This window comes from Mercenaria mercenaria, chromosome 9, assembly GCF_021730395.1.
Source record: "Mercenaria mercenaria strain notata chromosome 9, MADL_Memer_1, whole genome shotgun sequence".
Taxonomy (NCBI): domain Eukaryota; kingdom Metazoa; phylum Mollusca; class Bivalvia; order Venerida; family Veneridae; genus Mercenaria; species Mercenaria mercenaria.
The window spans coordinates 45,228,043-45,243,910 of record NC_069369.1 but is presented as its reverse complement, the minus strand read 5'-3'; the positions used below and the strand labels follow the sequence as shown (position 1 = coordinate 45,243,910).

Genomic DNA, 15,868 nt, shown 5'->3' with positions numbered 1-15,868 from the left:
AGATATCATCAAGATGAACATTCAGACCAACTTTCATACAGATCCCATGAAAAATATGGCCTCTAGAGAGGTCTCAAGGCTTTTTCATTATTTGACCTACTGACCTAGTTATTGATGGCACATGACCCAGTTTCAAACTTGACCTAGATATCATCAAGATGAACATTCTGACCAATTTTCATGAAGATCCATTCAAAAGTATGGCCTCTAGAGAGGTCACAAGGTTTTTCTATTTTTAGACCTAATGACCTAGTTTTTGATCGCAGCTGACCCAGTTTCGAAATTATTCTAGATATCATCAAGATGAACATTCAGACCAACTTTCATACAGATCCCATGAAAAATATGGCCTCTAGAGAGGTCATAAGGTTTTTCTATTATTTGACCTACTGACCTAGTTTTTGACGGCACATGACCCAGTTTCAAACTTAAACTAGATATCATCAACGTGAACATTCTGACCAATTTTCATGAAGACCTTGTGAAAAATATGGCCTCTAGAGAGGTCACAAGGTTTTTCTATTTTTAGACCTACTGACCTAGTTTTTAACCACAGTTGACCCAGTTTCGAACTTGGCCTAGATATCATCAAGATGAACATTCAGACCAACCTTCATACAGTTCCCATGGAAAATATGGCTTCTAGATAGGTCACAAGGTTTTTTTATTATTTGACCTACTGACCTAGTTATTGACGGCATGTGACCCAGTTTCGAACTTGACCTAGATATTATCAAGATGAACATTCTGACCAATTTTCATGAAGATCCATTCAAAAGTATGACCTCTAGAGAGGTCACAAGGTTTTTCTATTTTTAGACCTAATGACCTAGTTTTTGACCGCAGCTGACCCAGTTTCGAACTTGACCTAGATATCATCAAGATGAACATTCAGACCAATTTTCATACAGATCCCATGAAAAATATGGCCTCTAGAGAGGTCACAAGGTTTTTCTATTATTTGACCTACTGACCTAGTTTTTGAAGGCACGTGACCCAGTTTCGAACTTGACCTAGATATCATCAAGATGAACATTCTGACCAACTTTCATGAAGATCTTTTGAAAAATATGGCCTCTAGAGAGGTCACAAGGTTTTTCTATTTTTAGACCTACTGACCTAGTTTTTGACCGCACGTGACCCAGTTTCGAACTTGACCTAGATATCATCAAGATGAACATTCTGACCAACTTTCATAAAGATCCCATGAAAAATGTGACCTCTAGAGAGGTCACAAGCAAAAGTTTACGCACGGACGACGGACGCTGCGCGATCACAAAAGCTCACACTGTCACTTTGTGACATGTGAGCTTAAAACTCAAGATGAAAGATACACAAGCAGTATCCTAATAACAACACTTAAAAGGGGGGAAGAAATACAGTAGTATAACCATTACTTGCTTTAAACTGGCACAGCAAGCAGTCTGAACAAAATTATAGGTTTTGAGTGAAAATTACAGGCTATTTGGCCGTTTTAAAGGTTTTTTCAGAAGATTTAAAGGTTTTAAAGGTTTGCTCTGAAATTAAAGGTTTTTAAAGGTTTTAAAGGTTTCACTAGGAGGCCTGCATTTATCTATTCACGGTCATTGTGACCTTGACCTTTGACCTCAAAGTCAAACTTGACCTGTATTTTCTGATGTTACACCTGTGTACCAAAACTTTAAATCTGTCAAGCCTTTCATGAGTTATTGTGCAGAAACCATGAAAACCAACAGACAGACAGACAAGCTCACTCCTATATATCACCCAATATATACCACCTATATACCACCCAAACTTTGTTTTGTGGGGGTATAATTAGCATGAGGGACTTTGGGGTACAGGGTTCATACAGAATTCTGTTACTCAATTTCCATGATCTTCAGTGATTTTCCATGATACGGTAATGTATCGCGTTTACATGACATTAAGGCAAATTATTGTATATAACTAAATATTAAATAGATTCACCACTAGAACTGGTCTCAATTTTGGTAACAAGCTTAAAAAATAAGCTCAAATTGGCCGTCTTTTTATGTTCGTCGAAGTTTCTTTTATGGGCCGTGCCTTTCATGTGTGACTTTATTGCTGGCTCACCCATATTTGATAAATTTATGATAGAGTTACAAACAACTACTTGCACAATGCTTTGTTGAGATCGGCCTTGAATGGTTTCAACCACGCTTTATAGTGTTCCTTCCGACACCATTCGTAATTAAATTTAAAGTTTCCTTTAGATTTACTCATATTTCATGCTTGTCGTGGGCACTGCCATTTACCGGAAATGCCGGTGTCTAGGTAAAATAGTCCATGTATGACGACATCAATGAATTTGAAAATCCTTCAATGGGTTACAAAGATACAGAGCAGACACAAAATGGAAGATTCAAACCTTTGACCTTGAGTTGTGACCTTGACCTTGAACCAACATGGCTGACTCATGAGTTCTGCAATCGTCTTGATGAGGTAATCATTTGACCCAAGTTTCATGAGAATCCTTCAAGTGGTTAAGGTGAAACAGAGCTCAAACCTTCAACCTTGAGTTGTGACCTTGACCTTGAACCAACATGGCTGACTCATGAGTTCTGCATATCTTCTTGATGAGGTGATCATTTGACCCAAGTTTCATGAGAATCCTTCAAGCAGTTCAGGAGATACAGAGCGGACACAAAATGGAAGGCCCAAACCTTTGATATTGAGTTGTGACCTTGACCTTATGCCGACATGGCTGACTCACAAGTTCTGCAAATCGTCTTGATGAGGTGATCATTTGACCCAAGTTTCATAAAAATCCTTCAAGGGGTTTAGGAGATAGAGCGGACACAAAATGGAAGGCTCAAACATTTGACCTTGAATTGTGACCTTGACCTTGAGCCAACATGGCCGATCCATGAGTTCTGCATACCGTCTTAATGAGGTGATCATTTGACCCAAGTTTCATGAAAATCCTTCAAGGAGTTTAGGAGATACAGAGCGGACACAAAATGTTACTGACGGAGACCATTCCTATAACCCCCCACCACTCGTGGAGGGGGATTAATAAATATGTAACCCTGTTGAAAATCTTTAGTTTTTGAATTTTTAAAATCCATACTTAAACTACTCTTAAATTTTTAAGTTCAACTTTTAATGATATTATCTTGTAAGCTAATTGCAGTTGTAAGTTCTGTCAGATCATGTTAAGAAATGTGCATACAAACATACGCTTTTTCAACTGATGGAAAATATCAATTTCTCACTTTTCTTTAACCTAAATTTGTCGAGATGAATGATCAATATTGCTGAAAAATAGTTTATTGCCTGTTCATTATGAATCTCTAATCATCAGTTATAATTCGAATCAGTTTAAGTATCTCATTTTGAGCAAGGCAGTTGTGGATCAGGGATCAGCCTACAAGGCGATTTGAGCGATATCGTCGCTTTAAAGTCGGCCACTTCGCCTAATTATCGCCTCCGGGCGAAATCCAAATCGCCGAGTTTTTCAGCGAGTTATTATCTGTTTACTTAAAGTTGCAAAACTTGATGCATATTCTAGATTAAATTATCGATAAATCCATAGTCAACCCCGCCTACTCGCCTGTCAAACTTCAGCCAATCGTAGCGTTAATATCTAACAGTGTCAATCAATAATATTGTAAGCCGCCGCCATTTTGAAATTTTCAATCGGCGTGTAAAAAGCCGATAAACTTAACGAGAGCATGATTTTATGCAACAATTGTATATTATTCTTCATTTATTAAAGATTACTTCAAAATTATTCAATTACCATAATTACGGTCAATTTCTGTAAATGAACGGCTCGGTACTGTGGATAAAAATGATTTCGCGGACGTCAGAACTGCCGTACAAAATATTGTAAAAAGATCGCCATTAACTACGAGTTTTGGTATTATTTCGAAAAAAATAATAAATGAACAAATTAAATGTATAATCTGAACAAATTGGTGCAAAAATCGGGCATTATAAAAGTACGAGAATCGAAACATTAATGAAAATTTTCATACGCCGTTTTGATCGTGCACCTGTTAAATTTACGAATTTCGGACATGTAAATTTCGGATAAAAATTTAAAGCGACTTTTTCATAGCTAAGTTTATACTTATTTAGAAATTCATGAAAATGATAATGCAAGAATCAATTTCCTTAAATAATACTGTTTATAGTTACAGCTAAGACCCACAGAAAGTGGATATATATAGGCAAGAAACTGAATGCTATGCCGATTCTTCTCCTTAAATTTCTCAACTTCTCCCTAAATTCTGTGGAGGGAGAAGTCACTTCTCCCTAAAATTTTGACCTAGGCTGATCCCTGTGGATGTGCAAAGATTTACATATATTTCCTTTGTCCTACAATGTTAATTTATTATAATACAGACTCGTATTGATCAAATACATTGAAATGTGCTATAACTTAACGTAGTTTATATTGTGCATTCATGCCTTTTTGTCCTACGTAGACTGCGCAAGCGTGAAATTTTACTTCCGTTGCTAAGGATCGCGCCAAGTGTAAACCTCTCTATATTTCACATCATAGAAGACACTCCGCATATTCAGGGGTAGCGAAATCTGATTTTGACTTGCTTGTCCGTTTTTTTCAATTGCTATATTGTACTTGTCCGTATGATAGTTATACAAAAAATTCTGGTTAAATTTCACTTGTCTGTACGAGCTTTCAGACAACCTGGGCAATACGGACAATTGAATTTGCCACCACTGATATTACCGTATTTTCCCGTATTAACGCCCCCGGGGGCGTTACATTTTCCAAAGAGGGGGCGTTTATTTGAGGTAAAAAAATAAAAAATGAAAATTTTTACAAAACTTAAAAACATCGTTCAAACTAGCTGTAAAGTGTTTCTGTGTTGTTTAATTCCCCCTAAAACGTAATTATTTGGCATCCAATTTAATGCAGTGTGTCTTTATGCATTTAAATACGGTACCCTCCGTTTATTCCATTCTGGCTTTTTGACAACGCTCGCGACACTACACATTACGTCATGACCCAAACAGCTGTGTATCTCCGATAACATTTTCCTTAGTACATGCGGGTAGCTAATAGCACAATACACAATGTCAATGGTTTGGCACGCTGCTGTGCCTGCTTTTAAATTAAAAGTTCTTAAAACTGCCGAAGAAAGGGTATATCGTAAACACATTGCTGCAAGTTTGTTTAAAGTCGCAGGAAGCGTGTGCGCGAGTGGTGTAAAACAAATCAAAAATGTATTTACCGTTTAATTTTCTGTTACGTACCGTACTTAGTGCAAATGTTTTGGACTTACGGTACATGGACTGTTTAAAAGTGTGTTTAATTTTTAATACATTGGACTTTAGTACTGTAAATTACTTATTATGTGGACTTATAAAAATGAGGTAGGTGATTTTTTCCCGTTCTTGTTGACTTTTTTTCCCCTCCAAAATGGGTGGGGGGCGTTAATTAGAGGGGGGGCCTTAATTCGGGAAAATACGGTATATGCTTATTACTATCCCCACCATCCTCTATATGGAGGTATTAAAGAAGATGAGTATTTCTTTTGATTTCAATACAATTTCAAGTTAAACCTTTCCATTTGATAGCCATGGGGACAGTTCAACAATCAGAACTTAGTGACAAGAGGGCCATGATTGCCCTAGATCGCTCAACTAGCATTCATAGCTGGACTCAAAGAACAATGCTGTGAAATTATCTGAAAATCTGGTTGGTGGTTTCAGCAGAAAAGACATAAAAAGTTTTCCATATGGCTATAAAGGCAAAACTAGCCCGTCCTTTTTCCATATGGCTATATATGGCTATAAAGGCAAAACTAGCCCGTCCTTTTTAGGCAAAACTAGCCCGTCCTTTTTCCACATGGTTATAAAGGCAAAACTAGCCCATCCTTTTTCCATATGGCTATAAAGGCAAAACTAGCCCGTCCTTTTTCCATATGGCTATAAAGGCAAAACTAACCCATCCCCTGATGACCATTTTTTTTAACAAATAAGACTGATCTATCTGTTACCATTGAAAGCCATTTTTTCATATAGCAACTAAATGAAAAGACAAACACATTCTCCAAATTGCCTGCCATTTATAAAGCAGGTTTCATTCCAAAATCTCTTGTAGTTAAAAAAGATAACCAAAAAATCAATCTTTCATGACTGACATCTTAAGAGACGAAATTTTGGACCAACCAGCAGACAAGCCTCTATCTGGAGCACCAGCACAACATGACATACAACAGCAGTAAACTACAATATAGCACTCACAGTGAGTAGAAAGTCAAACATTTCCTGTAACAGTCGGTTATCAGCAACACTGTCCTCATCCAGTAATGTATCATCTCCCTCCTGATCTCCACCTTCAAACAAACAATACCTTTCTTATAATGATGATTATAATCATTATAATAAATAAATTAGAATTGTGTCCATAGGACACCGATGCCCCCACATACTGTGCCATCCTCTAAGTAGCAAACTTTTTAATACAGACCATCTTCACATGAAAGCAAATCATGCTGGATACACAAGATGAATGGACAAGTATCTGTTGCTGCTCAGAAACTGTGTACATCACATGAATTAGTTCAACACAAAGTGAACTAGTAACCTACATTTTGTTTATTTCGTTTTCCTGCAGTTCCATCCAGTTTGAAAGCATAAAATCATTAATAAGCTCCCACTGAAATGCATGGATACCCATTTAAACAAGAGCTCGTCGAACACGAAATGCCCCCCTTGATGCATTCAGTAACTGCACAAGGAACAGAAATTATATGCTCACTCTAAACAAAAGTTCTACTGTTCTGGTTCAATGTAACCTTGACCTTATACCTACTGACCTCAAAATCAACAGGGGTCATCTGCTGGTCATGATCAACCTCCCTGTTAAGTTTCGTGATCCTAGGCCCAAGCGTTCTCAAGGTATTGTCGAGAAAGAGTTTAACTGTTCTGGATCAATGTGACCTTGACCTTTGGCCTACCGACCTCAAAATCTATAGGGGTCATCTACTGGTAATGACCAACCTCCCTATCAAGTTTCATGATCCTAGGCCCAAGCGTTCTCAAGTAATTGTCTGGAAACGGTTTAAATGTTCCAGGTCACTGTAACCTTGACCTTTGACCTTCTGACCTCAAAATCAATAGGAGTCATCTGCTGGTCATCATGAACCTCTCTATCATCTTTCATGACCCTTGGCCCAAGCGTTCTGAAGTTATCGTCCAGAAACTGTTTAACTGTTTCTGGCCAATGTGACCTTGAACTTTGACCTAATGAAGGGTTCTCGCGAGTGGGCAACTTAAGCGAAATAGGCACTTTGGAACTTCAAAATTCGATCAAATCTAACTTCAAAGCGAAATGCAAGTCGCACTATTTTCTTTGATTTCCGCACTCGCTAATTACAGTAAATGCTACCCGGACTGTTGACAATTTGCATGGTGTCATAACGAGTGTTGAATACACAAACACACGCCGATAGCATAATTTAAGCTCCGCCTACTTCAGGTACTTGCTTGATTTTCCCGAGAAGTGTGAAAGCGAATCAAATTATCCGATACACCAGAGTCGATTGTGTTCAGCGAATTAGTGCCGCAGTTACGTCTTTGACACTTCGCGTTTAATTGTCAACATGTTCGAGTGCAAAAAACAATGTTTTATAAAGAAACCATGCAATTAATTGGAATATTGTACACAATTATTTGTTACCTATGATAAAAGAATGACATGTAATGTATTAACTAAGTTAAATTGACTTCCATCAATGAATTGATTTGAATATGTATTTCTAGTTCACATAGTTTACTTTCAGTTTTAACTTTTATTCGAGTTAGATACTGACATTCACCGAGGTGGTGACTCGGTGTAATAACAAACACTTCATGCAAGATATAACCAAAATTCGGAGGGTTATATTTACAGCATCGGCTTGAATTTTGAAAAACGAAAATTCATAATTTTGTAATGAAACAATAACCACTGTATGGGAAATGATCTAACTAAGAAAATGAATGGTCACATCAATGTTTTTTATCTAGAAACTAGAAAATTACAGCCACCTTTCGAATCACTCTACAGCATTGTGCTAGTCATCTGCTGGTCATGACCAACCTCCCTATCAACTTTCGTGATCCTAGGCCCAAGCGTTCTTGAGTTATCATCCGAAAACCGTTTTAACTGTTCAGGGTCACTGCGACCTTGACCTCTGATATCCAGATCTCAAAATTTATAGGGGTCACCTGCTAGTGATGACTAACCTTCCTATCAACTTTCATGATCCTAGGCCAAAGCGTTCTTGAGTTATCATCCGGAAACGGATTGGTCTACATTCCGACCGACAGACCGACCGACATCTGCAAAACAATATACCACTCCTTCTTCGAAGGGAGGCATAATTAACAAGTGCACCGTCCTGCGGGTGCTGACGCTCATCTGATTTTTTTTTGTATAATAGAAAAATTGTCCTACCCATAATTTTCTAAGTCCAAAAAGGGCCATAATTCTTGCAAAAAGCAGGATGGAGTTATGTTTCTTGATGTACATAGTCAGCTTATGATGGTGAACAACTGTTGCAAGTTTCAAAGCAATAGCTTGAATAGTTTAGGAGAAAAGCTGACCTAAACATAAAACTTAACCAATAAATCTGATATTTTCTAAGTCCAAAAGGGGCCGTAAGTCTTGCAAAAAGCAGGACAGAGTTATGTTTCTTGCTGTACAGGGTCAGCTTATGATGGTGAACAAGTGTTGCAAGTTTTAAAGCAATAGCTTTGATAGTTTAGGAGAAAAGCTGACTTAAACATAAAACTTAACCAAGAAAACTGATTTTCTAAGTCCAAAAGGGGCAATAATTCTTGCAAAAAGCTGGATGGAGTTATGTTTCTTGATGCACAGGATCAGCTTATGATGGTGAACAAGTGTTGCAAGTTTCAAAGCAATAGCTTTGATAGTTTAGGGAAAAGTTGACCTAAACATAAAACTTAACTAAGAAATAAATCTGATATTTTCTAAGTACAAAAGGGGCCATAAATCTTGCAAAAAGCAGGATGGAGTTATGTTTCTTGCTGTACAGGGTCAGCTTATGATGGTGAACAGGTGTTCCAAGTTTCAAAGCAATAGCTTTGATTGTTTAGGAGAAAAGCTGACCTAAACATAAAACTTAACCAATAAATCTGATATTTTCTAAGTCCAAAAGGGGCCGTAAGTCTTGCAAAAAGCAGGACAGAGTTATGTTTCTTGCTGTACAGGGTCAGCTTATGATGGTGAACAAGTGTTGCAAGTTTTAAAGCAATAGCTTTGATAGTTTAGGAGAAAAGCTGACTTAAACATAAAACTTAACCAAGAAAACTGATTTTCTACGTCCAAAAGGGGCAATAATTCTTGCAAAAAGCTGGATGGAGTTATGTTTCTTGATGCACAGGATCAGCTTATGATGGTGAACAAGTGTTGCAAGTTTCAAAGCAATAGCTTTGATAGTTTAGGGAAAAGTTGACCTAAACATAAAACTTAACTAAGAAATCTGATATTTTCTAAGTACAAAAGGGGCCATAAATCTTGCAAAAAGCAGGATGGAGTTATGTTTCTTGCAGTACAGGGTCAGCTTATGATGGTGAACAGGTGTTCCAAGTTTCAAAGCAATAGCTTTGATTGTTTAGGAGAAAAGCTGACCTAAACATAAAACTTAACCAGGCAACGCCGACGCCAATAAAGTGATGACAATAACTCATCATTTTTTTTCTTCAAAAAATCAGATGAGCTAAAAATCACGTGGTAACGTGCTTTAGAATACCCGTTTCAGTTTAGCACATACCCGATTCAAACAAAAATGCTGGGGTAGTACCTAATTCATTCTGAAAGCTTATCTGTTGCTCTAAAGTAATTTCAAATTCAAAATCCCTTATGAGTAGCAGTTATGGACCAGGCACTGTAGATAGACAGACAGAAGGACAGATGCATGCAACCTATTAATTTGTATGACCTTATTTCTACCAAAATGGAGGTAACAAAACTATAGTTATCACAATGATGATTACGCAATAGAAGTTCTACTCTAAATCTGATGCAGTAACATGCATGTTAATTATAAATTGTCTTACCCTTTTCTGAAACCTTCTTGCAGAGAGTTGGAGCAAACTTAGCAACAAAATCAATCATCCTTTCAACTGCTGGTTCTCGTTTAAATACAATCATGGCATATTTCAGGTAATGTTGGAATTCTGACCAGAATGCTTCAAACCCTGTCTGTAATATCATCAAACACATTTAACTAAATCAAACTTAAAATCAATGGGTTTTTATTTTTTGTTGTTATTTTTTTTGAGAAAAAGTGCAGGTCTCCTCAAGCAGTCATTTGGTAAGTTGTGATGATGACTGAATGGAAGAGCTATCTGATATTTAACATCTGGTAAATTTGTTGTTATTTTTTTCATAACAAATTATGTTACATACAAATTATCAAATACTGTGTTAATCATTCTTACAACATGTCAGATGGAGGTAACACTAATCTATGCAAATCTATCATATATTTCAGATGCATCTAATATTATCAGATGTAATATATCCAGTTCCTTTAGAGTTTTACTTCAATAATGGGAGGCAAATTCAGTGAACTGGTATCGGATTAAAGGTTTCACCCTTGAAGAAGTATTCTCTGCCTATACAAAACACTTAAATGCAATTGAATTTTAGTCTCTTTAAAAGCTACTCACTCCTTACTAAATTACTGATTGAAAACCATTTTTCTATACTTAGACCTTGACCAAAGATACCTAAAATGAAATAACAAGAGCGCTGCCATGCGGGGCAATATACGCCCGAAGGCTTACATCATAGGATTGGAGCAAAATTTTAAGAACTTGACTGTTGTAGCCCCAAAGGACTGGAACAACAAAAGGAAAACTTCAAAAAATAAATCTAAGTCCACAAAAAAAAAAATCAAAGTCTACAAAAAAATCCTTATCAGGTATAGGTATGTAAAAATACACCTTAAATTTGGAGGTATGATCCATGTTGTACCACAGAAAAGTGGTCTCGGTTTTTCCCTATGGCCAATAATAAAAAAGTTTCAAAATAAGCTATTTATAGTAACATAAAAGGGAAGTAATTCAAAAAAAAAAAAAATTATTGTAAGTACAAAAAAGAGATCTGCCAAATAAAAACAAGACCACTGCAATGCAGAGCAATATACACAAAGCAAAGTCATATATGACCTTTGACCCTTAAGTGTGACTTTGACCTTGAAGCGAGTCATCCGGAACATGCGCTCTGCACATCGTTACAATGTGGTGAACATTTCTGCCAAGTTTCTTAGAAATCCTTCCAGCAGTTCAAGAGTTACAGAGCGGACACGAAACAAACTGATATGACTTTTGACCCCTAAGTGTGACCTTGACCTTGAAGCAAGTCATCCGGGACATGCGCTCTGCATGTCGTCTTGGTGTGGTGAACATTTGTGTCAAGTTTCTTTGAAATCCTTCAAGGGGTTCAAGAGTTACAGAGCGGACACGAAACAAACTGATATGACCTTTGACTCCTAAGTGTGACCTTGACCTTGAAGTGAGACATCCAAAACATGCGGTCTGCACATCGTCTCGGTGTGGTGAACATTTGTGTAAAGTTTCCTTGAAATCCTTCAAGGGGTTCAAGAGTTACAGAGTGGACAAGAAATTGCTAACGGACAGACGGACAGACGGACGGACAGACGGACACCAGCGTCATAACATAATACGTCCCTTCGGGCGTATAAAAACATTGGTTTCTATGAAAGCTACCTACCGTAATCGGCCGATTATAGGCCGCACTCGTGTATAGGACGCAGTGAAAAAATATCAGCAGAATTCTGGAAAAATGCTTACCCACTTATCACTTATCTGAATTTTATGTTTGTCCGATATTGGCTATAGTTTCTACGAACTCGCCGGTTTTTGCTAAATCACTGTCAATGTTTTTGCATGTTGTGCAAGTATTTCAATTGAAAAGCATAAACTCTGTGTAAGCACTAAACTGCCGCATCCTCTGATCGCTCCATGAATACTGACGCCAGTGAAAACAAGAGTACACTTGGCACATGGGGGTAAAATGAAGTAATTTTAAGACTGGTTTGCAAATTGTTTTGAACATTACAGATCAGCGACTATGATCATATTGGATCAGTCTAAAATCTTGCATGCACATGTTTACAATTGCCTCCGGGTATGATTAAGGTTAGGCGTAAAAAAAAAAATTGTTTGTTTCCGGTGGCCCGACCTACCCTATTTTTTTACCGCCGACCCTAAACTTTTTTAGCGGTAAAATCGGGCCGCATATTTTTGCAAATAAGTATATTATTATTTTTATAGCTCTTTGCACGAATGGACTACTCCACCGATCGGGCGAGTGGTTTTTACGTGGTAACTTTACCAAATTGAGAAATAATGCATCAGGCAAAATTACCTGGATTGACTGGAATTTACCCGCGAATCGTAAAAATATCAAAACGTCATGCTGGTAATTTTCCATTCCACAAACACGTGCGCCCTATCGTAATATCTTATTTACATCGCGGTTACTTTTGACACAATAAACGCGCGTGGTGCATTCATTTTTCAATGTAATCGCTTCAAATTTTCAACACCACTTGAGAACTAATACAGTTTGAGTTCTATAACAATTTTAATAAGATATCGACAGGAATGTAAGCAAAATTCTTTAAAAACGATCAGATTTTCATATAATATTTTGTAAAATTTCAAACAGCGCGATCTTGATTATTTACTTCTTTCTTAAAGTAAATAAACGGTACATACTATGGTAATAAAATTCAGACTCTTGACCAGAATGTACAAAAAACACAATTAAAAAATCTTAAATAATGAAAAAGCGGCAGCAATTTTAAATACATGGAGTAAAACGATTTTTGGCAAACAGATTTCTGTTAGCACGGCAGAATAGATTACGTGACCTCGTGAACGTAAATAGAAATGTGGTTATAAAATAAAGCAGTATGATGTTGTTGCGGATTTTAATAAGTTTTAAATTATTCATAGTACATGTATTTTTTGACACAACACTTTGTTAGATATTCTTTTCAAACAATAATGTAAATTCCTTGAGGGCAAATAGGTCACAGAGGTAGGCTATCCACTATCATCGTTCACGACACATTTACATGTCAGTTTATTCGGGATATTGCACAGTCGCTTTTAAAAAAAGATAAAGAAAAAACTTTTTTATTGATTTCTTCTCAACAATTTAAGGAATCGAGAAAGTACGATCAACAGTGATGTGTCACATGGCGCGAAAACATGACGTAATGCCATGACAATCTCGGGCAACTATACCGCTTTGATCTCCACTTCAGATGCCATAATAACCGACACACTTCTTTTAGCTCTTTGAGGGGGTGTTAATTGATGATGAAAACAAGGCTAATTACTTAGTTTATCATCAGAATAATTACCTATAATTATTAATGTTTTTTTTTTCACTTTCAACACGGGTCGACGTCGGGTGGATGATGATTATTGTGTCCATATTTTGGGACACTTTTCAAAATAATTATTTTTCGGGATAACAGATTGCTACAGTCTTCCATTTTTAATTATTTTAGAAATAAGTCCTGTTTCTTTGAGTCATATGAAGTTATGGCGTCTACAACATCACAATTTATGTGATAGAATTGGAGGTCCACTAAAGTCTGAGCAGCTCTCCTAGATTTCAGCAGTTGGTGGACCTGCTGAAAAAAGTTAAGGTCGAGGCCTGCAGAGTCTTGAAAAGTCAGGTTTTAGATGGGATTTACAGGGTTTTCCCTAGCCCCAAAAAAGGTGGTAAATTTACCACTTTTCCAGGTCCATGCCCCCCTTTTCTTAGCAAAGGGGGGCATGAGTTTTCCCAAAAAAACAATTTTTCAAATTAATTAAAAGTTAATTTCAATCAATTTAAACTATTAAAAGCCCAAAAAGAGTATCAAAGTATTCAAGTAAATCCTAACATGTCCCCCAAAATAGTCTCTTTTTTCCAGAAAAATAAATTTGGGGGGACATGATGTCCCTCAAAATAAATTTCCTAGGGAAAACCCTGGATTTATAGTACTAAGACTTGAACAACCACTTGCAGCTTTATTAATTCACAATTTGGGCATACCAGTCAAAACTCCATTGTCTAGCATTTCCAGTTAATCCAGAATTTTAGACTGGGGTAGGGGTGATGGTATTAATCTCAATGCAGATCAAAGATGCAAATCATATTCCTGGCCAGTGTGCTTTTACTTGGTTTTAGTTTTGAAATATAAATGTTGGTTGTTGAATAATATTCAATATTAAAATTACTATTTAAAGAGAGAATCCACAGCAAGATTTCATTCAAGTTTCATGTTTAATCAAATATAAACCATGTTCTCCGCAAGTAATTGCCAACTTCTCCACATGAATTAGCGGCGGAGAATGAATGATATAGGACACAACGATCCTATGACCACCTGATCCGTAGATCGACTGCTCTACCTATTGAGCTAATCGGATGGGCTACTCTGGAAATGAAAAAACAACAACAACAAAACACAAACATAAAGCATATATTTATTTCATAATATTTAAATACACAATCAAATGGCATTTTATATTGCTAAAACATCATCAAAGTCATTGTACATTCAGGTGTAAATCAAACATAACAATAGGATGCATGTTTATAAGGTTTATAATCTCCCTGTTTGAAACTAGGATGGTGTTAGGTTTAAAAAAAAAAAAAAAAAAAAAAAAAAAAAAAAAAAAAAAAAAAAAAAATGCCTACCTACCTACCCTATTTTTTTTGGCCATGTCACTGGAAACAAACAATTTTTTTTGTTAGGCCTTACAAAGTAGGCCTTGAGAAACAAAAATCAAACAGCACCAACTCATAGAAAGAAAGATTTGTTTGACATGAATATTGAACAGAATACAAGAGGGCCATGATGGCCCTATATCGCTCACCTGTTATCATTGCACTTGAGGACAAGAAGGTCCTCAGAAAAAATATCTAAGTCCAAAGGACAGGAACAACAAAGCGAAGAAATTTAACCAAAAAGAAAAAAAATTCTTACAAGGTATAGATATGTCAAAATACACCTAAAAATCGGAGGTACCATCCATGTTGTACCACAGAAAAGTGATCTCGGTTTTTTCCTACGGCCAATAATAAAAATGTTACTAAAAATAAGCTATTTATAGTAACGTAAAACGGAAGTAATTAAAAAAAATAAATATTGTAAGTGAACAAAAGAAGGATCTGCCAAATAAATCTGTTGACATAAATGAAATTTCAGATCAGTATCTTCATTAGTAATGGAGATATACCCATTTTAATTTGAAATAAAGGGAGGTAATTTGACATAAAATCAGTTCATAGTTATCTACCCTGATTGTCTCAGTCCAACTAATAACAATTATGAAATTTCAAATAAGTCCTATAAGTACTAACTGATATAAATCCATTTTGATTACAATCAGGGGAGGTAATCAGATATAAAACAAGAGGGCCATGATGGCCCTATATCGCTCACCTGTTATCATTGCACTTGAGGACAAGAAGGTCCTCAGAAAAAATATCTAAGTCCAAAGGACAGGAACAACAAAGGGAAGAAATTTAACCAAAAAGAAAAAAAATCTTACAAGGTATATTAAAATACACCTAAAAATTGGAGGTACCATCCATGTTGTACCACAAAAAACTGGTCTCGTGTTTTCCCTACGGCCAATAATAACAAGAGGACCATGATGGTCCTGAATCGCTCACCTGTCCCCACATCACCCAGTTTTAAACTGAGTATGATGTCATTTTTTTCTATTATTTGTCATTGTGACCTAGTTTTTGAGCTCATGCGACCCAGTGTTGAATCTGACCTAGATATCATCAAGATAAAAATTCTGACCAATTTTCATGAAGATCCACTGAAAAATATGG

The 15,868-nt window shown here is 36.5% G+C and overlaps 1 protein-coding gene across 1 annotated transcript in view; it reads right to left on the bottom strand.

Annotated features, from left to right (window-relative positions):
* Positions 1 to 15,868, bottom strand: part of LOC123547008 (condensin complex subunit 3-like) — a 166,552-nt gene that overhangs the window by 128,533 nt on the left and 22,151 nt on the right. The window contains exons 3-4 of the mRNA XM_053550534.1: positions 10,045 to 10,189; positions 6,223 to 6,314 (exon numbers count right to left, since the gene is read on the bottom strand). Of these exons, the coding sequence (XP_053406509.1) occupies positions 6,223 to 6,314; positions 10,045 to 10,189 (237 nt within the window). The remainder of the gene's footprint in view (positions 1 to 6,222; positions 6,315 to 10,044; positions 10,190 to 15,868) is intronic.